At 46.3% G+C, this 25382-nt stretch overlaps 1 protein-coding gene across 1 annotated transcript; it reads left to right on the forward strand.

Moving 5' to 3' along the window:
* The first annotated feature begins 1584 nt into the window (after positions 1-1584).
* Positions 1585-23194, forward strand: KICS2 (KICSTOR subunit 2). The gene is made up of 3 exons (XM_063927571.1): positions 1585-2060; positions 11535-11823; positions 19595-23194. Exons 1-3 carry the CDS (start codon positions 1712-1714, stop codon positions 20403-20405), a joined length of 1449 nt encoding a protein of 482 aa, XP_063783641.1. The 5' UTR covers positions 1585-1711; the 3' UTR covers positions 20406-23194.
* Positions 23195-25382: the final 2188 nt, after the last annotated feature.

Raw genomic sequence — 25382 nt, forward strand, 5'->3', positions numbered from 1 at the left:
GGAGCCAGTACACACCACCTGACCTGTAAAAGCTTTACTTTTGTGCCCTGTCTCCTGCGGAGCCGCTATTCCCCATGGTCCTTTCAGGAACCCCAGCATCCACTTAGGACGATAGAGAAAAAAAGTTTTTCCCCCTTTATCTACTGACTGTGCCATTTTTTCCTCAGCTTCTGCCTTTGCACGTCTGATCACTTTCTTAGCATCCGTCCGTCTGTCAAGATACACCTCTTTGTCATTATTATTTTGAGTCTGTTTGTATTTCCTAAAAGCCATCTTTTTTGCTTTCACACTAGTTGATACTTCTTTTGTGAACCACACTGGCTTCCTTTTCCTGGTGCTTTTCCTAACCCTTTTGATACAAAGATCAGTTGCACTTAGTGTTGCACTTTTCAGTTTTTCCCACCTCTCCTGCACTCCTTCCAAGTTCCTCCAGTCCGCCAATGAATCACTTAAACATCTCCCCATTTTTGCAAAATCAGCATTTCTAAAATCCAACACCTTTGTTTTTGTGTGACAGGAGTTGGATCCTGTCTTTATACTAAACCATACTGCTTGATGATCACTGGATCCCAGGTGCTCACCCACACATATGTCGGATATCCTATCACCATTTGTAAGAATTAAATCTAATATTGAATCTTTGCGAGTGGGCTCCATCACCAATTGCTTGAGAGATGCTCCCTGTAAGGAATGTAGAAATTTGCCACTTGTAGCTTCATTGTTTTTTTGTAGTATTCATAGTTCTGATTGATATGTTTATATGTTGGGATCTAAGAATGCCAACATGTTTATGAGGCTGTCACTGCTGTTTCTGCATCCCCACTGTTTTTAGCTTGGTGATGGTGTCACATGATCGGGTCTCCGTACGCTGCTGGGCAACGGGGATGCTGGACCAAGCAGGAGACGCTGTACAGCGTGCGTCGCTGGCAGTGACGTCACTGAAAGGTGTCCGGTGGCGGGAAGCGGAGGAGTATGGCGTGCACGGGGTGAGTTATAAATATTGTGTATCTGTGTACTGTACTGTTACATGATCCTGATGATGATTTATAATTAAATCGAAATGTTGATAAAAGTTTTCCCTACTTGTGGAGTCCCGTGAATGCCGCCCGTCATCCAACATAGATATAGATATAGATAGATAGATAGATAGATATATATATATCGGTATGTTTTACAGGTACACGGGATGCTGTCTGTCAGAATACCGACAGCAGCATCCTGTCTGTTGGAAGCGAGGCAGCGAGTCACCTGAGCTCGCAACACCTTGGTCCCCATGGCTCACTTTGTTCGCCACGTTATATTCACACTCGGTTGGTGGCTTGGACCCTCCAACCGAGTGGAACACCCTGTGGATGTCGGGATTCCGGTGTCGGTCTCCTGAACGGCGGGATCCCGACAGCCGGCATTTTAACTGCACCCCACACATATATATATATATAGAGAGAGAGACAGACAGACAGACAGACAGACAGAAACACCCACCCACCCCCCCGGATAAATCTTGCGTTTGCCCCTGGAGATAGAACAGCAATAACTATTAACTATTGTATGTTATCAATAAAGCTAGTCAGAGAGCAAGAGCAAATAGTGACGTCAGGCGGAGCGCGGCGCTTCCGGCGCAGTCACGTGTGTGAAGTAAACAGTCTGGTGTGCAGCGTGTCCTTCCGCAGCTGCTGCCCGGAGTGCCCGTCTCTCCCCGCCTGCTCCATGCATGGTGGTGCCCGAGGAAGCGGGCGATGCTCCGGCTGCCCCGGGGTTGGTGCTACTACTGGAGGCAGGGGGGGAGGATGATGACGACGACGAGCCGCTGCTGCTGATGACGACCTCGGTGATGATCCCATTCACGCCCTCGGCGGCGAGTGCGGAGCAGACCGTGCTGCAGACTTTCTTCTCCCACCTCGGGCACTTCTCCTATGACAAGGCTAAGGACCACGTGGAGCGGGAGAAAGAAGCCAACAAGAATGCCGGGGCATCATGGTCATCCATGCTGGCGGCGCTGGCTCACCTGGCAGCGGCGGAGAAGGCGTACCACAGCATGAGCTTCCTGGGGCAGAAGCCGGGTAACCTGTCACCACCTTATGCTATTCCCACGCATGCTCTGCCAAACGTGACGCTGCTCTTCCCACCCCCATGGTACTGCCAGACGTGACACTGCCCCTTCACCCTCTGCATGCCCTGCCAGACATGCCGCTGCCCCTTCCCCTCTGCATTTTCTGCCAGACCTGACGCTACGCTTTGCTCACCCCCCCATGCACTACCAGACGTGCCGCTGCCCCTTCCCCTCTGCATGCTCTGCCAGACGTGCGCTGCCCCTTCCCCTCTGCATGCTCTGCCAGGCGTGACGCTGCTCTACCCCCCCCCCCCCCCCATGCACTGCCAGACGTGCCGCTGCACCTTCCGCTCTGCCAGACGTGCCGCTGCTCCCCCCATGCACTACCAGACGTGCTGCTGCCCCTTCCCCTCTGCATGCTCTGCCAGACGTGCCGCTGCTCTCCACCCCCCATGCACTGCCAGTCGTGCCGCTGCCCCTTCCCCTCTGCATGCTCTGCCAGGCGTGCCGCTGCCCCTTCCCCTCTGCATGCTCTGCCAGGCGTGCCGCTGCCCCTTCCCCTCTGCATGCTCTGCCAGGCGTGCCGCTGCCCCTTCCCCTCTGCATGCTCTGCCAGGCGTGCCGCTGCCCCTTCCCCTCTGCATGCTCTGCCAGGCGTGCCGCTGCCCCTTCCCCTCTGCATGCTCTGCCAGGCGTGCCGCTGCCCTTTCACCTCTGCATGCTCTGCCAGGCGTGTCGCTGCCCTCTTCCCCCCCCCCCCCCCCCCCCATGCTCTGCCAGGCGTGTCGCTGCCCCTTCCCCTCTGCATGCTCTGCCAGGCGTGCCGCTGCCCTTTCCCCTCTGCATGCTCTGCCAGGCGTGCCGCTGCCCTTTCCCCTCTGCATGCTCTGCCAGGCGTGCCGCTGCCCTTTCCCCTCTGCATGCTCTGCCAGGCGTGTCGCTGCCCTTTCCCCTCTGCATGCTCTGCCAGGCGTGCTGCTGCTCTCTTCCCCCCCCCCCCCCCCCCCTCCCCCATGCTCTGCCAGACGTGACACTGCCCCTTCCCCTCTGCATGCTCTGCCAGACGTGACGCTGCCTCTTCTACTCTGCATGCACTGCCAGACGTGCCGCTGCTCCCCCCCCATGCTCTGCCAGACGTGCCGCTGCTCCCCCCCCCCCCATGCTCTGCCAGACGTGACGCTGCCCCTTCCACTCTGCATGCACTGCCAGATGTGACGCTGCTCCCCCCCATGCACTGCCAGACGTGATGCTGCTTTCTCCCCTCCCCCCCACCATGCACTGCCAGACGTGACGCTGCCCCTTCCACTCTGCATGCTCTGCCAGACGTGACGCTGCTCCCCCCCCCATGCACTGCCAGACATGACGCTGCCCCTTCCATTCTGCATGTACTACCAGACGTGACGCAGCTCTTGCCCCCCCCCCCCCCCCTCATGCACTGCCAGACGTGACGCTGCCTCCCCTGCATGCTCTCATGCTCATTGGGGATTCGATGCTTTTCAAGCAGATCCTCAAAAGCAGAAACCAGGCATTAGCATCTATTCCTCCCTATCTTCTTTCTGACCTTTATTTTCAGTAGTGCTTTACACACAGTATTTACTCATTACCCTACGGGGCAAATCAATTAGCCACAAGGTAGACAGTGCTGTGTGATTTGTCAGACTAATGGAACAATAAATTATTTGCAGGGGGTTGTTACAATTAATACAGCCAGTTATACCGATAACATTCCCAGAAATTAAGTGTTTTATGTTGTATGTCTAATGTGAGTCCGTTTCAATAAAAGTTACGTTTTAGATTACTACTAATGAGTGCCCCATAAAAAGAGTTGTCTTTTCTCTTTTGCTGATTAACTATGCTCTCATGCTCTGCCAGATATGACCCTCTCCTTTCATGTCAGTGAAAAAGAGGTATTAACCCAAGTATATTAGAAAATAAAATGGCAGACTTGTGGGGAAATGATAATAAACAAACAAGTAATAGAGCAGAGATTCCCAAACTCAGCCATTACAGTCCAAGTTTTAAGGCTATCCATGCTTGAGCAAATGTGACTTAATTAGTGCCTCAGTCAATTTGATTTTGCCATCTGGACTCTAGCATAGATAGCTTTAAAACCTGTACTGTAATGGCAGACTTTGAGGACTAGAGATTGTGCAAGTATATATAATTTCCAGTTGCTTTTGCTACCACTAATAATTCTAGAATAAAAACAAAATGCATGTATGAGTTCGGTATGATTTACCTACAATCAAAATCCCGACGGTCAAACTACTGACAACAATTGACCAATGGTCAAAATACCAACAAGGTCAAAATACTGACATGGTCAAAATGCCCCTCCACGTCCACTGGGATGGTAAAGTATGGACAAGTCGGTTTCAATGAAAAACTCATATCGATTTTTTTTTTTTTATTTTTTTTTACCTGTCGACATTTTAAGTGTTGGTATTGTGACCTTGTCAACATTTTTAATGTCTGTATTTCTCTTACGTCCTAGTGGATACTGGGGTCTTGTACTTTAGTACCATGGGGTATAGATTGGGTCACTGGAGCCTGGCACTTTAAAAACCTTTAGTGTGTGTATGCTGGCTCCTCCCCTCTATATGCCCCTCCTACCAGACTCGGTTTAGAAAAATGTGCCCGGGAGCCGGGTGCAGTTCTTTCGAGTTCCAGAGAGTTTCCTTTGGTTTTTATTTTAGTTTATTATTTTCAGGTAGCCCTCGTTGGCAACCAGGCTACCTGCTTCGTGGGACTTAGAGGGGGGACCGAACCCAGCTGAGAGGACACTGAGCTCCGGATGTGCTGATAACATTTAGTCAGTATGTGTGCCCACAGCGGTGAGTGTTACACCGGGGTCCCGGTTAGCGGGTCCCCGATGCAGTTTTGCGCCAAATCACGTGGCGGTCACGGGCCCAGAGCTGCAGTGCCCGCCGCAGGCAAACTGGCTAAGCCCTCAGTGCTCACTGTCTCAACAAAGGCTTTGTGTGTAGTGTCTGCATATTTGATGTTTGTAACGTAGCCAGTATAAAAATTTGGATCAGGGACCGTGCGCCGTTAGAGGGGGCAGAGCTTCCTGAAGCGGGGCCTGAGGCGGGAAGGCGCCATTTCCCGCTGCTGCGGATCAGACTGCATGCACGCTGCTCCTCCGGAGACCCATGCTGCTACAGGACTCTACTGCTACCAGGGGTTCATAGTAAGGGGGGGAGGGGGAGCACATCGGTGGCAGTGCCGCTGCACTACTGTCAGGTCATATATTTAGTTACTCATATTATACTGCTCTGTGTGTGCTGGTGTCCGCTCCTCAGTGTCACTGCAAGGGCTGTCTGGGGTCTGTGTGGAGGTGTTTGGATAGTGGGCTGCGTTGTTTTACAGTTGTGTAGGATGTCTGTGGACATGGTAATGTGTACTGCTTGTAAAATTCAACCCTGTCTTCAGCGGAGTCACTCGTGTGAACAATGTTCCTTATCACCACAGGGACACAGCTCACAGGCACCTGACTGGCTTGATAGCTTTAAAAGCATGATTCCGAATGTCAATTCAGAATTAGCTACAGCTAAAACAGAGAGACAGGTGTTAAAGCATTCTATTAATTGCGTGGCTAAAGCAGCAGATGCCAAGAAGATTTCTCAGCCCCCTCTGCCACAAGTGCTCCAGTCTGATTCTGATCAGCCTGATGTGGGTGATGATGATATGGATGAGGACAGCTTGTTGTGGGGTGGAGGCTCTCATTTTTGCTGTAAGAGAGGTCCTCCACATACCGGATCAGGAGGCAGAACCAGATGAGGAGTTATACTTTAATGTTAGACTCAAGTGCTCAGCAACTTTTCCGGTGTCTAAGGAATTAAACTACCTGGCCAAGGAGGTTTGGTTGAACCCTGATAAGAAATGTGAAATTCCTCAGAGGTTTTTAACTACCTTTCCCCTCCCAGCTGAGGACAGGAAAGTATGGGGAAAAAACCCACGTTAGTCGATACGTCTGTATCCAGACTATGAAATTGGTACTGCCAGCACCAGGGGCTGTATCCCTGAAAGACCATAAAATTGAGGCTACGCTCAAGGCAATTTATACGGCAGCAGGCATTGCACAACGTCCCACAATAGTTTGTGGGTGGATTTCCAGGGCGGTAGTCAAGTTGTCTGATACTGATGGTTTAGACCATGGGTCTTCAACCTGTGGCCCTCCAGCTGCTGCGGAACTACACATCCCACCATGCCCTGCCACAGTTTTGCTATTAAGGCATGGTAAAACTGAGGCAGGGCATGCTGGGATGTGTAGTTCCGCAGCAGCTGGAGGGCCACAGGTTGAAGACCTATGGTTTAGACTCTCTGCCCCGGGATGAGGTCATTACTCTACTGCAAGATATACAGGATGCTGCAACTTTTATGAGCCAGGATATTAAAGAGTTGTGTAAGATAAATGGCCGCACTACTGCTATGGCTGTTTTCGGCGCGCAGAGCTCTGTGGTTATGCCAGTGGTTGGCGGACGCTGATTCCAGAAAGGGTCTAGAAAATCTTCCCTTTACAGGTGATGCCTTGTTTGGAGACAAATTAAATAAATGGATCTGCCAAGCAACGGCGGGTAAGTCTACCTATTTGCTTTCGGTCCCGTAAACCTGCACCTGCTCTATCCCTGTACCAGACCACCGGATCCCCTGCCGCAAAGCCTTCCGCGTGACAGTTGGCCCCAGCGGCAAGGCAATTTTCCGGTAGGTGCTCGCCTTCAGCACTTCACCCACGTGTGGGCAGAGTCCTTCCGGGATCCTTGGGTGAGGGACCTCATTTCCCAAGGATACCGACTGGAATTTCAAACACTCCCTCCTCACAGGTTTTTCAAGTCGGGCTTACCAGCTTTACCCGCAGCAAAAGTTACCTTGCAGGAGGCTATTCAAAAACTTTTGCAGACGGGGGTGGTGGTTCCAGTACCTCCTCTGTTACGTAACAGGGGGTTTTACTCCAGTATTTTTGTCATTCAAAAACCGGACGGTTCGGTGCGCCCCATCTTGAACCTGAAGTCTCGAAACCCGTATCTGCGGTTGTGTTCAAATTCAAGATGGAATCCCTGCAGGTGGTGGTGTCCGCTGGTGTCTCTGGATGTCGAGGATGCTTACTACACATCCCCATGTGGCCCTCTCATCAGGCTTACCTCAGGTTTGCCAAATTGGACGACCGTTTCCAGTTTCAGGCCTTACCCTTTGGATTGTCCACAGCTCCGAGGGTCTTCACTAAGGTCATGGTGGAGATGATGCTGCAACTGCGCATGATGGGAGTCAACATTGTCCCCTACTTGGACGATCTCCGTATAAAGGCTGTGTCCAGGGAACGTCTGCTGCACAGCGGCGATCTGACAACTCGCCTACTTACGGATCATGGGTGGATCCTAAATTTTCAGAAATCTCATCTGGAACCGACAGAACGTTTTCAGTTCCTGGGAATGATACTGGATACTGTATCTCAAAAGGTTTCTCCCGGTGGACAAGTCCTTGACTATCCAGGCTATGGTCCGCTCGGTGCTTCGTCCTCGCAAGGTATCCGTACATCTTGGCATCCGATTACTGGGCAAGATGGTGGCTGCTTACGAGGCAATCCAATACGGCAGATTTCATGCCCGACCATTTCAACTGGATCTGCTGGACAAATTGTTGGGTTCTCACCTTCACATACATTAGGAAGTGACCTTCTCTCCGAAAGCCCGGAGTTCTCTATTATGGTGGCTAAAAGTTCCTCACCTGGTAGAGGGCAGGAGTTTCAATATCCACTTGTGGATTCTACTGACAACGGATTCCAGCCTCCGGGGTTGGGGAGCAGTGACCCAAGGGGCCCAGTTCTAGGGGATATGGTCAAGACAGGAATCTGCTCTGCCCATAAACATCCTAGAACTCAGGGCAATTTACAGTGCTCCTCTGCAGGCTTCTCATCTCCTGAGGGATCGGGCGATCCAGGTTCAGTCGGACAACGCCACGGCGGTGGCGTACATAAACCAACAAGGGGGAACAAGGAGCAGACTGACGATGCGACGTGTCAAAAATCCTCCTCTGGGCAGAGACCAACGCAAGGGCCATCTCAGCCATATTCATTCCGGGAGTGGACAACTGGGAAGGAGACTTCCTCAGCAGACACAACCTCCATCTGGGGGAATGGGGCCTACATCCTTACGTGTTTCAACAGTTAATTCACTGGTGGGGCTGTCCGCTCGTCTCAACAAGAAGCTATGCCGTTACTGTTCCAGAACGAGGGATCCGCAGGCTGTAGCAGTGGACGCGCTGACGGCACCATAGACGTACCAGTTTGTGTACCTGTTCCCTCCTCTACCGCTATTCCCAAGGGTGCTAAAAAAAAGCTAAGAAGGGAAAGCGTTCAGGCAGTTTTAATTGCCCCGCATTGGCCTTGACGGGCGTGGTACTTGGACCGCCTGTCAATGTATCTGGAGGATCCCTGGCCTCTGCCGCTCCAAGATGATCTTCAGCAAGGTCCGTTAATCTATCCAGACTTACAGCGGCTACGTTTGACGGCTTGGAAGTTGAGAGGGGGATTCTAGCAAGAAAGGGTCTTCCCTCCCAGGTTATTTTCACCATGGTCCAGACCAGGAAGATGGTTACGTCAAAACATTATCATCGTATCTGGAAATTATGTTTCCTGGTGTGAAAGTAGAAAGGTTTCTCATGTGGAGTTTTGAATTGGTTGTTTTCTACTTTTCCTGCAAGCTGGAGTGGATATGGGCCTATGTTTAGGCCGCATCAAAGTCCAGATTTCAGCGCTCTCTATATTCTTCCAGAAACGGCTTGCCATGTTGCCGGAAGTACAAACTTTCCTAAAGGTAGTTCTTCATTTGCAGCCACTCTTTGTGCCTCCCACAGCTCCGTGGGACCTCAATGTGGTTCTGTCCTTTCTCCAATCGGATTGGTTTGAACCCTTACATAGGGTAGAGTTAAAATGTCTCACCTGGAAGCATGTGATGTTATTGGCATTGGCGTCTGCCAGGCGGGTCTCTGAATTGGGGGCCTTATCTTGTAGGAGCCCTTATTTGGTTTTTCATGAGGACATGGCGGAACTTAAGACCCGTCCTCAGTTTTTGCCTAAAGTGGTGTCAGCCTTTCATGTGAATCAGCCTCTTGTGGTTCCAGTGTTGTCTGACGCTTCTTTTGGTCCTGAGTCCTTGGTTGTGGTCAGGGCTCTAGAGATTTATGTCAAAAGGACGGCCCATCATCGGAAATCTGACTCGCTGTTTGTCCTTTATGATGCCTCCAAGATTGGTCGGCCAGCTTCCAAGCAATCTATTGCTCGTTGGCTCAGGTTGACCATTCAAAATATTTTGGAGAGTGGGTTGTACCAGCGCACTGGGTAGATATGGTTCGGCGAGCTGCTGCAAAAATAGGGGTGACCCACCTATAAATACAAATATATGGAAATTTTGTAGCGCTCAAAACCTTAGGGTGTATTTAGGAACCTTATGAAGGAAAGAGAGTGACGTATAAAATACAAAGGCTTTATTAACTTGTGACACACTAGCATAAAATATTGAAAATTATAAATCAAAATATCTAAAGAGATGTGTGGATTGAAGAATAATATGACAAATATATACAAATTCGTAATGACCAGTTTGTGCATTGACTGTAGCAGTAAGTCCACTGTTTCTATGGTGCAGCGGTAGCTTGATTCTGTCATAGCATATTTATGATATCTTAATCCTCTGTAAGACAGTGGATATAGAATTTTGCTGATAGTTGGGCTATAAGTCAGTTTTGACAATAAAGTGTAAAGTCAAATTAAATTGTCTGCAATGATAATCTCCCAATCAGGGAGTGGATTTATTCTGTAGATCTTCACTTGTCCGGCTCAAAACTGTAGAGAATCCTGTTATGCTGTGAACCAGTGGTATATACAATAGATCAGTGCAGATACAGTCAATCAAGGCAGTGTGCGGCATCCTTCTAACTTTCCGTGGGTACTAGTACGTTGCCGGTTTACGCTGATTGCGGTGTTACCCCGGGGTTGAGGAAACAGGCGTGTGTGGGGAGGGTAAGGAGGATAAGTAGCTCCGGACCACAATCGACCCTGTTAACGTCAGTCCTCTAGTGCCTGTCAGTGTACAGACAGGGCACCGAGGACTTGCACGCTTTTAAGGGCAGACCCGGTCTACGGCAAAGGTCCGCTGGTGTAGGCTTGTTCAGAGCCGTCACCGTGTCCCGTACGCCGAGAGCGGACACTCTGGATAGTGACCTTTCCTCCCCCCTCCTACACGAACTCTCTGTAACCCACCGGCTTACCTTCTCTTCTCCGTCCGTGGGTTCTCTTCAATCGCGGCTGTCTGCTTCCGGGTGCAGGGCGCCACGTGGATAGCATTCGGCTCGTACCGGTACTTGCTTGACTCGCACTGGTAGTAGGATAGTCAGAGGGTCAGTGTTCGTGCCCGATGCGTTTCAACGCTCTTGGGGTCTTCTTCTAGGGACTGCTGTGTACTTTTCAGAGTTTTTCCCACCACTCTCTTGTAAGGGGAGATCATTTGTGATTGGTGGCATGTTGGTTGATACTATTGGCTCGTATTCAGTACGCTTCTCCTGCTGTACCATTCACAAAGAAGGTCCACAAGTCCAGGAAAGGGGTGGATTTTCTGGGGTGGTCTTCAGTATGCCGGCGGTCGGGCTCCCGGCGACCAGCATACCGGCGCCGGGAGCCCGACAGCCGGCATACCGACACTTATTCTCCCTCGTGGGGGTCCACGACCCCCCTGGAGGGAGAATAAAATAGTGTGGCGCGCTTAGCGGTATGCTGGTCGCCGGGAGGCCGGCCGCCGGCAGATCGTAGTGAACCCGATTTTCTGTCCCATGAACGCATCCAGGAGCTTGGTCAGTCACCATGCAGTCCAGACCCGGCCCCCTGCGACTTCTTTGTGTTCCCACAGATCAAGTGCAAGATGTGTGGGTATGGTTTTGAGTCACCAGAAGCTGCAGTGGAGACCTTCATCCAAACCTGCTTCAGACTGGTCCAGCTGCTTCATCAAGTGGTTTTAGCACATGCAACTTTGCATAGACTCCTCTGGCGAATACTTTCATAAAATGTAATGTTCACTTTGTAAATATAATACTTTTTGTCCACGTGGAAAGGTATTGCACAACCCTTGTATAAGTGCAGTGTTTAGTGAATTAAATTGAATGTCCTGTTACCTAGCAGAATAAAGGGCTTCTCTTTCCTGTGGTCTCGGATCTCATCATTTCCAAGATCCAGCCTACCAAACATTTTCTCTCAGATGTGTCCAGATGACAAATGTTGATTGAATGTCCAAAGCAGAATTCTCCATCTTCATGCCTGTAGAATGCAGTCTTCAGTATTTCTGATCTTTGTAGCCACGTGCATGCCGGTCTTGGTTCCATAGTGTAACATAATTACTGCAGCTACTAGCTATATAACATCAGTTAGTTATTTTGTCATCAAATGGTCTTTTCAAGCCAGTGGATTTTATACAAGTGTCTGTGTTTTCTTTTGCAGGTGGCCAGTCATTCTTTAGCAGGAAAGATTCCATCAGGACAAATTACACCTCACTGTACAATGAACTCAAGAAAGTTGTAACTACAGGCAGGAATGCCATTGGTGGGACTGCCCCTCATTTGGAAGAACTGCTTTCACATCTCTCGGAGCAGCTGTGCTTTTTTGTCCAAGCTCGCATGGAAATTGCAGATTTCTATGAAAAAATGTACACACTGAGCAGCCAAAAATTCATAAACTCTGAAGAGCTCATTAATATATTGGAAGCTATTTTAAAGAAGTACAACTCCAGGTGAGGGTGCAATCATCTTGAAATTATGCAGCTGCTGTGGTATTGTGTAAATGATGCAGGTTTATACAGTGTGTGTGTGTGTGTATATGTAAATAATTGAATTGTTATGTGTATTAGGCTTGGGTCAATATCTGGTCTATGCATTATGGTCCCACACTTGCTCGTAACATAGTAAAATAGTTTCTGACGTTGAAAAAAGACAATTTGTCCATCGAGTTCAACCTATTTGTGGTCTCATATGCTGAATTATTATCAGGACTAATTCTAACTTGTGCTAAAGTCGGCCGTTATGTTTATTACTCTTTTTTTTTTTTTTTTTGTGAGCTATGCACCATAACCATGTATATTCTTATCCATTAGGAATGTATCCAGCTCATTCTTTAAAATGTTGACAGAGTCCGCCATTACTACTCTCTCAGGCAGGGAATTCCAAACTCGTATTGTTCTTGCTGTGAAAAAAACTTTTTCGCCTTAGTGTGCGGAACCACCTCTCCTCTAACCTAAGCGGGTGTCCACGTGTTCTATGTGTCGATTTTACTAAAAACAGATCCCCCGCTAACTCTGTGTATATGTGTGTGTGTGTGTGTGTATATATATATATATATATATATATATATATATATATATATATATATATAATATTTTGATCATGTCCCCTCTTAATCTCCTCTTTTCTAGTATAAACATGCCTAGCCTTGCAAGTCTTTCCTGGTATTCCGGCATCTCCATTCCTCTGATTAGTTTAGTTGCCCGCCTCTGAACCTTTTCTAGCTCCAGGATATCCTTCTTGTAGTACGGTACCCAAAATTGTGCACAGTATTCAAGATGTGGCCTCACTAGGGATTTGTATAATGGGAGTATAACGCTCTCATCCCTTGCATCAGTTCCCTGCTTAATTCATGCTAATACCTTGTTTGCCATCTTTGCTGCAATCCTACTTTGGGTATTGCAGCTCAGTTTGCTATCTAAATGAACACCTAAGTCTTTTTCCAGTACAGAATCCCCTAAACTCACCCCATTTAGTGAGCATGTGTTATTTTTGTTCTTGCTACCAAAGTGCCTTGCACTTATCTGTATTGAAACTCATTCTCCATTTTGCTGCCCATGATTCCAGTTTAGCTAAATCGTTCTGGAGAGACTCGGCATTTCCTCCGAATTTATAATCTTACACAGTTTGGTATAATCTGCAAAAAATGACGCCATGCTTTCTAGACCTACTGCTAGATCGTTAATAAAAATGTTGAACAGTAGTGGTCCAAGTACAGACCCTTTTGGCACGCCACTAAGTACTTTTTTCCAATTTGAAAAAGTTCCATTTACCACAACGTGCTGCTCCCTATTAACCAACCAATTTCTAACCCAAGTGCATATTGTGCTCCCTAGCCCCAGTTCTTGTAATTTATAGATCAGTCTCATGTGTGGCACTGTGTCAAATGCTTTAGCAAAGTCTAAAAAGATTACATCCACCTCCTTACCCTGATCAAGGTTTGCACTAACTGTTTCATTAAAGCTTAGTAAATTTGTTTGACATAATCTATCCTTCACAAATCCATGTTGGTTCCTATTAATAACCTTATTGGTTTCAAGGAACTTCTGTATACTATCTCTTAGAATACTTTCCAGTAGTTTCCCCACTATAGACTTAAGACTAACTGGTCTATAGTTACCAGGTTCAGCTTTACTCCCCTATTTGCATATCGGCACTACCTCCACTATACGCCAGTCTTTGGGAACTGTGCCTGATGTAAGTGAGTCATTGAAGATCGTAAATAGTGGTCTTGTTAGTTCGGAGTGAACCTCCATGAGAACCTTTGGGTGAATTCCGTCGGGACCAGGTGACTTATTAATCGTAGGTTTTTTTTTTTTGTTTTGTTTTTTTAATCGGTCACAGACTTCCTCCTCACTTAAATAAGCACTTAGCAGTGTGACATTATCTTTATTGAGGTTGTTTGTTACTTCCTGCATCTGGTCCTCTCGTGAATACAGATGAGAAAAACTAATTTAATTTATCTGCTATGTTATTATCGTTTTTGATTAAGACTTTCAGCCTGTCTTTTAATGGGCATGTACTCTCCTTCTTTAATCTTTTTCTGTTGATATATTTAAAACAATTCTTTGGGTTTGATTTACTTTCCTTGGCTACTAGGTTTTCAGTTTCTACTTTAGCAGCTCTTATTCATTTTTGCATATTTTGTTACAAGCCTTATAGTGCTGGAATGTCTGATTTTGTATTTTTTTGAAAGCTCGATTTAAAAAATAAATGTATTTTCATTTTTTTTCCCTGCCTATTAGTACCTATTAATCTTTTTATTAATCCACATTGGTTTGGGATTTTTAGCCCTTTCTTTGCTGCCCAAGGGAATAAATTTGAGTAATCTCATCCAGCAGCGATTTTAACACCTCCCATTTCTCCGTAGTATTTTTCCTTTAAACAAAATTTCCCATTCAATGTCCCTTAAAGCTTCCCTCATGTCAAAGTTGGCTTTGCTAAAGTTTAAAGTCCTAGTTGAGCCTACATAGGGCTGCTTATGAAAACTGATATTGAAGGTGACCGTATTGTGGTCGCTGTTTCCTAAGGACTCCCCTACTATAAAATTTGATATCAATTCCCCATTGTTTGTTAATACCAGGTCTAAGATTGCATTGTACCTAGTTGGTTCCTCGATTAGTTGTAGTAAGTAGTTATCATTTAACATGTTTAAGAACGTATTACCCCTAGCAGTCTCGCATGAATCATTAATTTTCCAATTTATCTCCGTATAGTTAATCTCCCATCACAATTACGTCTCCTGCTCCTGACGCTTTTTCAATTTGCTTCAGCAACAATTCCTTGTCGGACACAATAATACCAGGCGGCTTGTAGCATAACCCCAATACTATCTTTGTTGTTCCCTTTTCCTGGCATGCAATTTCTACCCACAACGTCTCAACAGTATTTACAGTACCCTCATGAATATCTTCACATATAACAGGTTTTAAAAATGGCCTTACATAAAGACCAACTCCCCCCACCCCGTTTATTTAATCTGTCTCTCCTAAATGGGGGTGGTCTTCAGTATGCCGACTGAAGGGATCCCGGCGCACAGTATACAGGCACCGGAATCCCGACAGCCGGCATAGCAACACTTACTCTCCCTCGTGGGGGTCCACGACCCCCCTGGAGGGAGAATTAAATAGCGTGGCGCGCCCCACCGTGCCCGCAAGGGGCTCATTTGCACTCGCGACACTGTCGGTAAGCCGGCGGTCGGGCTCCCGGCGCCGGTATGCTGGTCGCCGGGAGCCCGACCGTCGGCATACCATACTGAACCCCCTAAATAGAGTATACCCCTCTAGATTGACTGACCAATCATGAGATTCGTCCCACCAAGTTTCAGTAATGCCTATAATATCGTACTGCTTGCTTGCTGCAAGGACTTCTAGTTCCCCCTTTTTACCTTTTTAAGGCTTCTAGCGTTTACATACATATAATTGAGATAAGTATTTCCCCTTGTGTTGGGTATTTCATTTTCTATATGCAGTAACGATGACTCATAATCGTCATTATTTAATGTTTTAGCAATATACTTGGTAATACCCTTAATAGTACCCATGTTAGGGCCCTTGACGGCTGCTCTTACCCTCCCCCTTCTCCACCCCCATTTAGTTCACTACCTCCATCCGTACTATTTTCACTGCATGACCCGTAGTTTCGCGCTAAGACCTCCCCCCAGGCACCTAGTTTAAAAACTCCTCTAACCATCCTTCCTTCCCCCCCCCCCCCCCCCAGCACTGCTGCCCCCTCCTCATTCAGGTGCAATCCGTTGTGACAAAAAAGATGGCGCCTCACTGAGAAGTCCGCCCAGTGTTTCATGAACACAAGCCCCTCCTTCCTACACCAGTCTCTAAGCCAGACATTTACCTCCCTGATCTCCCTCTGCCTCCCTGGGCTAGCGCGTGACACAAGTAGTAATTCAGAGAATATTACCTTTGATGTCCTTGCCTTGAGTTTCTGGCCTAAGTCCCTATAATCTTTTCTTAAGAACATCCCACCTACCGCCAACGTGCACCAAGACCGCCGGGTCATTCCCAGCCCCTCCCAACAATCTATCTACCCGTTCCGCGATATGTCATACCCGAGCACCCGGGAGACAACAGACCGTACGGCGATCACGATCCTGGTAGCAGATTGTCCTATTTGTCTTCCTGATGATAGAATTCCCTACCACCACAATCTGCCTGGGTACCTCTCTATCTTTCATCCAATCTGTGCTGGATGGACCGCTCCTCTGGTTGTTAGAGGGAACAGTCTCCTCCAGCTCCGTCATTTCCTCAATATCATCTACCGAATTCTCGTCCAATCGGGCGAATTTGTTCGGGTTTGATAGTTCAGAGATGTCGTGCCTCCCTCTCTTTTTCTTCCTTCTAACTGTGACCCAGCTGGCTACCTGTTCGTCGTCCTCTACCTGCGCCCCCCGCCCCCCCTGCATCTCTTCCATCGTTCCATCTAAGCTTTGCTCGAGATTGTGAATACCCCTCAGTCGCGTAATGGTTTGCTCTAGATCAGTTACCTGGGCTTCCAGGGCAACCGTTCGCGCACACCTTGCGCAGATATAATAACACAGGTATGGTTGCTCCAGGTGCGCATACATTTTGCAAGTCATGCTCTGAGTGAGATTCTCAATCACGGCCCCACCCATTTTTTTTTTTTTTTTTAATAAACACTAACTCCCTGTTACCTTCAGAAAAGAAAAACGATACAACCTATGCTATACAATACAGTACTATTGCCTAGCTGTGAAGAAAAACATTATTCACGCAGAACAGTTACAGAACAGTAATTGGTAATTCAAATCAAGGGAAGGGGATAGTGAGAAAAGAAGAAAAACAATACAATAATGTAGGTAAGGTAATACTTATCTGTGGGGGCCTCCTCCTGCGGAAATGCTGTACCTCCGCACTTCTTCCCTTTTCAAGGGGTCGGCTTTAGCTGTCCTGCAGCACCTGAGGTTCAGGCTCTGGCTTTCCTGCACCTCCGACCTGTCCCCAGTAGTATCTGCGGAGGGAGCTCTGCGTCTCAGGCACACGTCACCTCCCGTCCCCCGCACGGTCCACTGTCCCACACAGCTCGGCACGGCACTGCTTTCTGTTCTTGGCACTTCTGGTCAGCGTCTCTTTGTCTGCACACATGCCCTTGGAGCGGCAGCTCAGTTCCCTGCTCCTCACCTGCACTCCAACACTAGCACCCAATCAGGCAGGAGTCTCCCTGCGTTGCACATGCTGTGCCCGCAGCATGTGTACTGCGCACACACAGAGCTTTCTGTCCCTCTGCCTGCTCAGCTTCTTCACACACACACACACGGAGGGGCAGCTCAAGCTCTCACTGCCTGCTCCCTTGCTCCGTTCAGCACCAGCGCCTGGCACCCGCTTCGGCACATGCAGCGTCAACTTCCAGTACAACTTCTACAGCTTTCGGGGTCTTGTGCTCACTTGTACACTAGTTGATACACTGAGCAATATTGCCTAGTGTTTTTCCTACCCACCTGGGCGGTCAATATAGTGTGCGTACACACTGAACGATATTGATCAGTGACATCACCCCGCCGCCGTCCCTAACGTGCAGTTTTGGCAAGGACATAGCCAAAATTGAGCTGCATGCACATATACGACAGCAATATTGTTAATGACCTATGGAAGCGCTCCTTATTAACGATATAGGGCCTAAATCAGTAAGGATTGCAAATTCTATTAAGTAGCAGAAGTTGCAATTCTTGTGATCGCATACTGATGGCCGCTTATCGCAGGGCAACGCTGCCCATCATGCAGAACCACCATCACCCCCCCCACCACCACCACCTTGACCAAGCAAAAAATTGCGATCGCACCGCAATTTCTGCTTGATCGCAAAAATGGGTCAGAAGCTGCGTGTGACGTCACGCTGCCGCCCTAATCACGCCCCCGCAACGTTCCGTCTCTGCCTAAGAAACGGAACGTTGCTACCCCGCCCCACGAACACCTCTGGCGTTCACAGTAAATGCATCCTTTTTAGTAATTTTTGTGGTCGATCCAACCTGAATCAGGCCCATAGTGCGTACACAGTGGGCGATATTACAAACGATATTGCTCAAAAGGGTGAAAATGAGCGATATCGTATAAAATATCACCCAGTGTGTACCCTGCTTAACACTTTCTAAACAAAAGAGATGCTGAATGTGGAAACCATATGGCTGGAAAACTGTTCCCATGTCTACCAGAAAGCTGATGTACAGTTTATGGATTTCAAGCCGTAGAAATGAATGAGAAAAAGAAGTTTGAACTGTAAAAATAGATCATAATGCAAATAGTGTTGTTGTGTTTTTTGTTTTTTTGTTTTTTATGGCAAAATAGTTACATTCTAAATGGTTCCCCACCAAAAAGTAAAAAATACAGTTCTTTACATTTACATGAATATATTCACTCAAATGGGAGAACTGCTGTTTCCACATGTTTGGGGCCTCTTCAATCCGTATATAACATAACAATGCTCTAAATGGCAAATTCTGGCGACCATATAAATCGTACTGCTGATTTGATCACTGCCGTTCATTCAGCATTTGCCATAGATTTCCACTAAGGGATTGTTCACAGATGTACTAGGAAAAGTAATGTGCACTTCAGACGCATATCACTGAAGAATTTCCTATGTCCTTTTGATGTGTTTGATACCCACCATGGCCCTAATTGTGTGGAGTTTATATATTCTCCCCGTACTTTTGGTGGGTTTCCTCCCACAATCCAAAAATATGCAGGTAGGTTAAACGGCTCCCAACAAAATTAACCCTAGCATGAATGTGTCTGTGTGTACATGTGGTACGGAATATAAATTGCTAGCTCCACTGGGGCAGGGACTGATGTGAATGGCCGAATACTCTGTAAAGCACTGCAGAATATGTATGCGCTACATAGAATAACTGGTATGTGTTTCACTTTTCACACTACAACCTATTGCGCAGGTGATATGCATAATAGATAGTAGTGTTCCTGCTAGGCTGTTTCAGCAGGGCACCCGATTTTAAAATAAAATGCATCCTGTCCTATTGGAGGCGCCCTGCTGAAACAGCCTGCGCTCTGCTGTCTCCATCTGCAGGCTGCAGTGTTCCGCGGTTGGGAATAGTTGCTTTTTAGCACGCATTGTCTGTTGAATAGATGGCATGTATTCACTAGAGTTTGGGGGCAGCCCAGCATCTCCCTAAGTGCTGGCCATGCCCCCAAGAGTTACGAACAGGGGCATGTCCAGAGGCCATGCCCCTTTTCGTCCTCTCTCCTTTGAAGTGTTTTTGGGTTTGTTTTTTCAAGCAACTTTGTATTTAATTTTCTTTTAAATAGTGCCTGTAAAATAAAGATGTCATATAGTTGACTTAGCAGATCATTACCTATCTGAAAGAACTGTGCTCTGTCCAGAGTAGAAAATACATTAGTCCAGACAAACATGCTTCGAGAAATTGTGATGTGTTATTTGGTAGCGGCCCTGGTAGCAGAAGGGTTAACAATTAAATCCCGCCCATACTGTTTCAGAACATTAAAATAGACCAGGTTTATTACTAAAAAAAAATAAAAAAAAAATAGTGTGGCTTATTACACCAATGTACAGAATTGCTGACGTTTTACCAGTGCTGTGCTTTTTGCCCAACAGGATGAACACTAATGCGGTAATTTTTGTGGCAGTCTAGTAGTGAGGTTTTGTTATTTAGTTTAAAAACCTTTTACGTTTTGGGTAGGTAAAACTATTTTACTGTTCACTTTTTTTGTTTTGTAGGTTTCATCATCCTATATTGTCTCCTCTAGAGAATGGCTTCCAGCTTGAAGTGGATGTTCTTGCCCATCTTTTAAAGGCTCAGTGTCTGATCTTTGAATGGAAGTATCTGCTGTCCCTTGTAAATTTGCACAATGCTCACACTAAACTACAGACTTGGGGTCAGATATTTGAGAAACAAAAGGAGACCAAGAAACACTTGTTTGGAGGGCAGTCCCAAAAGGCAGTGCAGCCTCCCCATCTCTTCTTATGGCTCATGAAATTCAAAAATATCCTGCTTGCCAAGTTCAGCTTTTACTTCCACGAAGCTTTAAGTCGTCAGAGCTCCGAGATGAAGACCCTCACTGCGAAGACTAATCCTGATTACTTTGGAAAAATCTCCAGCTTCATCAGAAAATATGATGCCGTCAATGTGTCCTTAATATTTGATAACCGGGGTTCAGAAAGCTTTCAGGGTCATGGGTACCACCATCCAGATTCTTACAGAGAAGCCCCCAAAGGAGTGGACCAATACCCTGCCATAGTGTCACTACCCAGTGACAGACCTGTTATGCACTGGCCCAATGTCATTTTGCTAATGACTGACAAGAGTGCGGACCTCAACACCTTAGAGAAAGTTGTTCACTTCTATGATGACAAAGTTCAGAGAACATATTTTCTAACACGTCCTGAGCCACATTTTACTATTGTGGTTATTTTTGAGTCCAAAAAGTCAGAACGAGATTCCCACTTTATATCCTTTCTCAATGAGCTTTCTCATTCTCTTAAGAGTTCAAGAGTATTTGCAAGTTTAAAGCCAGGCTCAAAAGGATAAAAGGTATAAATAAGGTAACCTTCAGGGAATGGCCAAGTAGATTATTCTTTGTCTATTCAAAAGTAAATTATACAGTAAATAGAATATCTAAATTCCATATTACACCACATCCTGGATGTTAGCAAATTACACGAGGGGTTCTTTCTTTTCTTTAATTCTGACTATTGGAGGAATGTCATTGTTACAGTTTTGCGTATATATTTGGCTGCCGTTTGCAAAACGGCAGTATTATTAAAGGCTTGTGTATTACCATTTTCAAAATAAGTAGAAAAATAGTTGATAAACTGCAGTTATGCAAGACTGCAAACTCTTCCACCACCCCCTCCCCCCAAATCACTCTTCAGCTATTGATGAGTCCCTTTTCTTTTGAAGTAGGCTCCTAAGCTCAACATAGCTGTGAAATGCAATATTTCCTTCAAAGAAACTTCTAGCACATTCAGTCATTTCTGGCAGTGTTAAGATCACTTGCATAATTCTGCAGTATGATATTGAATTTGTTTTTCATGCGTGTACGATCATCTTGTGTGATGTCTATATTTTTCCCATGAGAATGGTGATGGTTTTGCATTGCTCATGGAAATGTCACTTAAACGGGGCAAGTTGCCTTCTCACAGGGCCGATTTGCTCCCCTATTCGCTGAAAAGTGCTTGTACCCTATTGGGTAGCGAACAATTGAGCGCAATTCTGCTGCTGCACGTTGCAGTGGATTTTGTGGTAATTTGGTTGGCCGAGATACTCGCCAACAATTTAATCTCGCCTATATCTGTGTTAGTCACATATGAAAATATCATAAGTTACTGCTATTGTGGGAAAATCGCAGTAACTTGGTTGCCGTAGGTCAGGGGTGGCCAGACTTTTGGAGTTGGTGATCTACTTTGAAAGCTGCATAGCTTTCGTGATCTACCTAGGTGGGACAATAGCGTGTGACACAGGCGCGTGCCTAGATAAGGGGTGTGACCTCCTCGTTGCACAGGGTGTAGGGGGACTGTCTCACCCAAAATCACAACTTGGCCCCCACAGGTGGTAACCTCAAACACAGGAGTAAAAACACATTGGCCCCCACACGGGAGTGAAAACGCATTGGCCCCCACACGGGAGTGAAAACGCATTGGCCCCCACACGGGAGTGAAAACGCACTGTCCCCCCACACGGGAGTGAAAACGCACTGTCCCCCCACACGGGAGTGAAAACTCACTGTCCCCCCACACGGGAGTGAAAACTCACTGTCCCCCCACACGGGAGTGAAAACGCACTGTCCCCCCCACACGGGAGTGAAAACTCATTGTCCCCCCACACAATAGTACAAATACACTGTTCCATACAAGTAAAAAAAAAAAATTGTCCCTCACAAACAAAAAAAAACAAAAAAATATATACAGGTTGAGTGTCCCTTATCCAAGATTCTAAATCCCACATTTTTAGATCCCCTACTGAGATAATGATATATGTATTATATATATTATCTTTAAATATATATATTTATAAATAATATATATAATATTTATGTCATTATCTCAGTAGGGGACCCACAAATTTGGGATTTTTAATTCTGGATAAGGGATACTCAACCTGTATTAATTTGTCTCAGCCCCAGCTCTTCCTCCCTCCCCCTTCTCCATATAACACTTCAGTAACAATACTACTTACCGAGCAGGCATCCAGGCGGAACAGTAGCTCCCCATGACAGCACGCCACGACAGGCAGGCCAGGCAGTCGAAGGAAGAGAAGCAGCAGCGATGGTCTCACAGCGAGCTGGTGACATCATGATGTCACCGGTGCGCTGCACTACGGGGAGCTGTTTAGTTAAGTTGGTCGCGATCTACCGGCAGATGCTCTGCAAGCTACCGGTAGATCGCGATCTACCTTTTGGCCACCCCTGCCGTAGGTTAACCAAATTATCACTGTGTGGAGACTTAAACAGAAAAAATAGGTACTACCTCAACCGCGGTTGAGGTAGTACTTATTTTTTCTGTTTATGTCTATATTGCAGGGTGTTGAGTGACACCCAGGGTCTACACAACTGCAGCCGCCTAGAGCGCAGTGGTCTACTATCTGTTGATTTACTGTGTGGAGACTTCATGTCTGAGTGTTGCAGCAATTCAGCAATCACTGATCAATGACTGATATTTTATGGTGTTACTAGTTTCCATGTTATGGGACACTGTAAAGTCGTATTGTATTTTGATTATTCAAATTCAGTTGCCTTTACTAAGACCACAAGTTGGCATGTGGTGTAGGTGTTGGACATTAGCACAATCTGTATCCCATAATAACTGTTTGTTTTTTTGTTTGTTTGTTGAGCCTGTTCAATTTGTATTTTTAGTTAAAAAATTTTGTATTGTGCTGCAACCGATGCAATAGCAGCATAGTTTCTGCTTGCGACTTCTACTTAGCTGCTGTTGCAGGACAGGGAACGTCTCGGCCCCAACATTTCTGTTTTTATGTTTCTTAACACTCACTAGAACGTGTCCGGGAACGGTGAGTTTTGGTCTCAGATTTGTTTTTAAATAAAGTGGGAGTTTTTCAACAGATAGAAATATTTTTCCATGCTAAACTGGAAGCAGTTGTAACATTACAGTTCCAATAATGCAAGGTATTAAAATGTTTTCTGGATCTGAACTTTTTTTACGGTTTCCTATTGCTCTTGTTAAAAAAAAATAAAAAAATAAAAATATTGCTGCAATATAGTGAACATCCTGTTTTTGGTAAGATGGGAATAAATAACTGCACTAATGGCTGGGTATTTAAAGTAAAATATGCTGCTGAATTAAAACCAAACTGCAAATCTCTACTCTTGACTTTTTTTTTTAAGAATACTGTACATGTTACTGTTAATGGTACCTGTGTCTTTACACCAGGGATGCTGCTGTTGAACTACACATACCACCAGCATGCCATGCTAAAACAGTTGCAGGGCATGCTGGGATTTGTAGTTCAACAGCTGGAGGGCCAAAGGTTCCCCATCCCTGCTTTACACAATGCAACAGAGGATCATTATAGTGCTGCCATTTATCTTGTGTGCTGTACGTACAAGTCTGCCTATATGTATGGACAATCTGAATTGTTTCGGCCTCATTCCCACTGCTGTGCTGTGTTAGCATGTCTCATGCTGTGCTGCAAGCAAAAAAAAGGTCTGGAGACGAAAACCTTTCTTTGCAATGACCCTATGTGCACTCACAACCTTACATTTAGTTTCCTTAAGGTTTTACAACACTGCTGTACTGAGAGACCTCCACTGACTTACCGATCATTCATGAGCAAATCAGTCTATCCAGTTATGGTCGTCATAAAGAGTGACGGGAGTTTTAAGTTGCATTCTAAAAATGACACAGCAGTGGTTTTCCACTTTATAAAGACTGTACAGAATACAGACGGTACCAAGTGATTAAATATAAATTTACTAGAGCTATTAAGTTAAGTTATGACTATATATATATATATATATATATATATATATATATATATATATAAAAATATGTGTTTTGTACATTTGTATTCACCCCTTGATGATAATAATACAGGAAATTGTATTTGTAGCTATAATCGGGTGAGTGCCCCACAACGTGGTCAGATTGGAATGTATGGACAAAAAGTACTGTTTCTTTTTCATCCACTAGGGGTCACTGGAGTACTCTTGGGATATGGACAGTGCATTAGCACGGAAGGCATATTTAAACGTGTAACCTCCTCTTCCCTCCTCCATACTCCCAAGATCCTCAGTGTTTTTTATGTGCCTCAGGGAAGCACATCTTGAGCTCATGGCTCCATTTTGTTTTACTTTTTACACTTTTTAATTGTTATTTTGCTTTTACAGGCAATCCCTTCCCTACTAACTAAGAAGTGTGGGTCCGGGATTGTACTCCCTCCAGTCGCGGCTGACACGTGGGCGCTTGCAGGAGAAGCACGGCCGTGTCAGCCAGGCAGCATGCGATCCCTTCCCCACTTACAGAGAAGTGAGGGTCCGGGATTGAGCAGCCATCTCCTCCAGCCAGGCGTGCTATTGCCGCTGGTGTGGATGAGTTTGCAGGTGCAGGGAGTGTGGTCTATGGGTAATTCCGCCGCTCGGTACTCTCCCCGCTGGCGCCCGATGCTCTCTGAACGCTGGCGCCGGATGCCTTCCCTGCTGGCCGCCGATGCTCGCCCGGCTGCCCGCCTACGCATGCAGGCAGGATGCCGGAATACATACATACACTGATCACAGTGCGCACCCGCTACTCAGCCCAGCCGCGGACAGACAGGCCGTCGCCGCTGGGCTTCTGTTCCGTTCCCCACTGCTCTCCGGCTCCCTGCTAGTTCTGATCAGTGGGAGAGGAGGGAGCACTGCAGATGGGGGGGAGATTGCGGGAGACGGGGGGAGGATCATACTCGGCACAACAAGAGTATCTCGTTATTGTATAGAGAGAGTTTATTACATATAGATTTATTACATGAAATGTTGTAATATGGCATATATACATAAGAGGTATATATTACATATGTGTATATGACGCATATACGTGGTAATATGTAATGTATGCATACTTACACAAGATCTGTTGTGGCTAATGTTACTGTAATTTAATAAGATACTTCTACTGAAGATATGGTGAAAGCACATGGCTGGACACCATTTTAACTCGACTTCCTGCTTCTTTGTCCAGGAAGTTTACTATGGTCATACAACACTTCCCCACTAGAGGAGCAGGGGTGGTGTTAGGAATTCTGTCACAGAATTAGTGTGTGTCAGTTGCAATACTCTTCTAGTTTATGCACATTTTACTTAAGGTCAGTACCAGTGTATTCTAAGAGAATCCACGTGCACAGTGGGAATACCAGTCCGCATATGGACATCTACCCTGATCCTATTTGGGCGGCTCCTTCTAACTGTATATTAACAAGGTCAAGTCTTGCACTAACAGTAGCCATCAGGGGTCGCATGCTAACAGATTCAGCTGTGTTGAAGTCAGACGATTCAATGCCAGACCTTATATCTATCAC

Source organism: Pseudophryne corroboree, chromosome 6 (genome assembly GCF_028390025.1).
Source record: "Pseudophryne corroboree isolate aPseCor3 chromosome 6, aPseCor3.hap2, whole genome shotgun sequence".
NCBI lineage: Eukaryota > Metazoa > Chordata > Amphibia > Anura > Myobatrachidae > Pseudophryne > Pseudophryne corroboree.

Coding starts and splice junctions, on each gene's coding strand:
- KICS2 (XM_063927571.1), top strand. CDS start 1,712: ATGGTGGTGCCCGAGGAAGCGGGCGATGCTCCGGCTGCCCCGGGGTTG. Junction 2,061..11,534: donor CTTCCTGGGGCAGAAGCCGG/GTAACCTGTCAC, acceptor TTTCTTTTGCAG/GTGGCCAGTCATTCTTTAGC. Junction 11,824..19,594: donor TTAAAGAAGTACAACTCCAG/GTGAGGGTGCAA, acceptor TTTGTTTTGTAG/GTTTCATCATCCTATATTGT.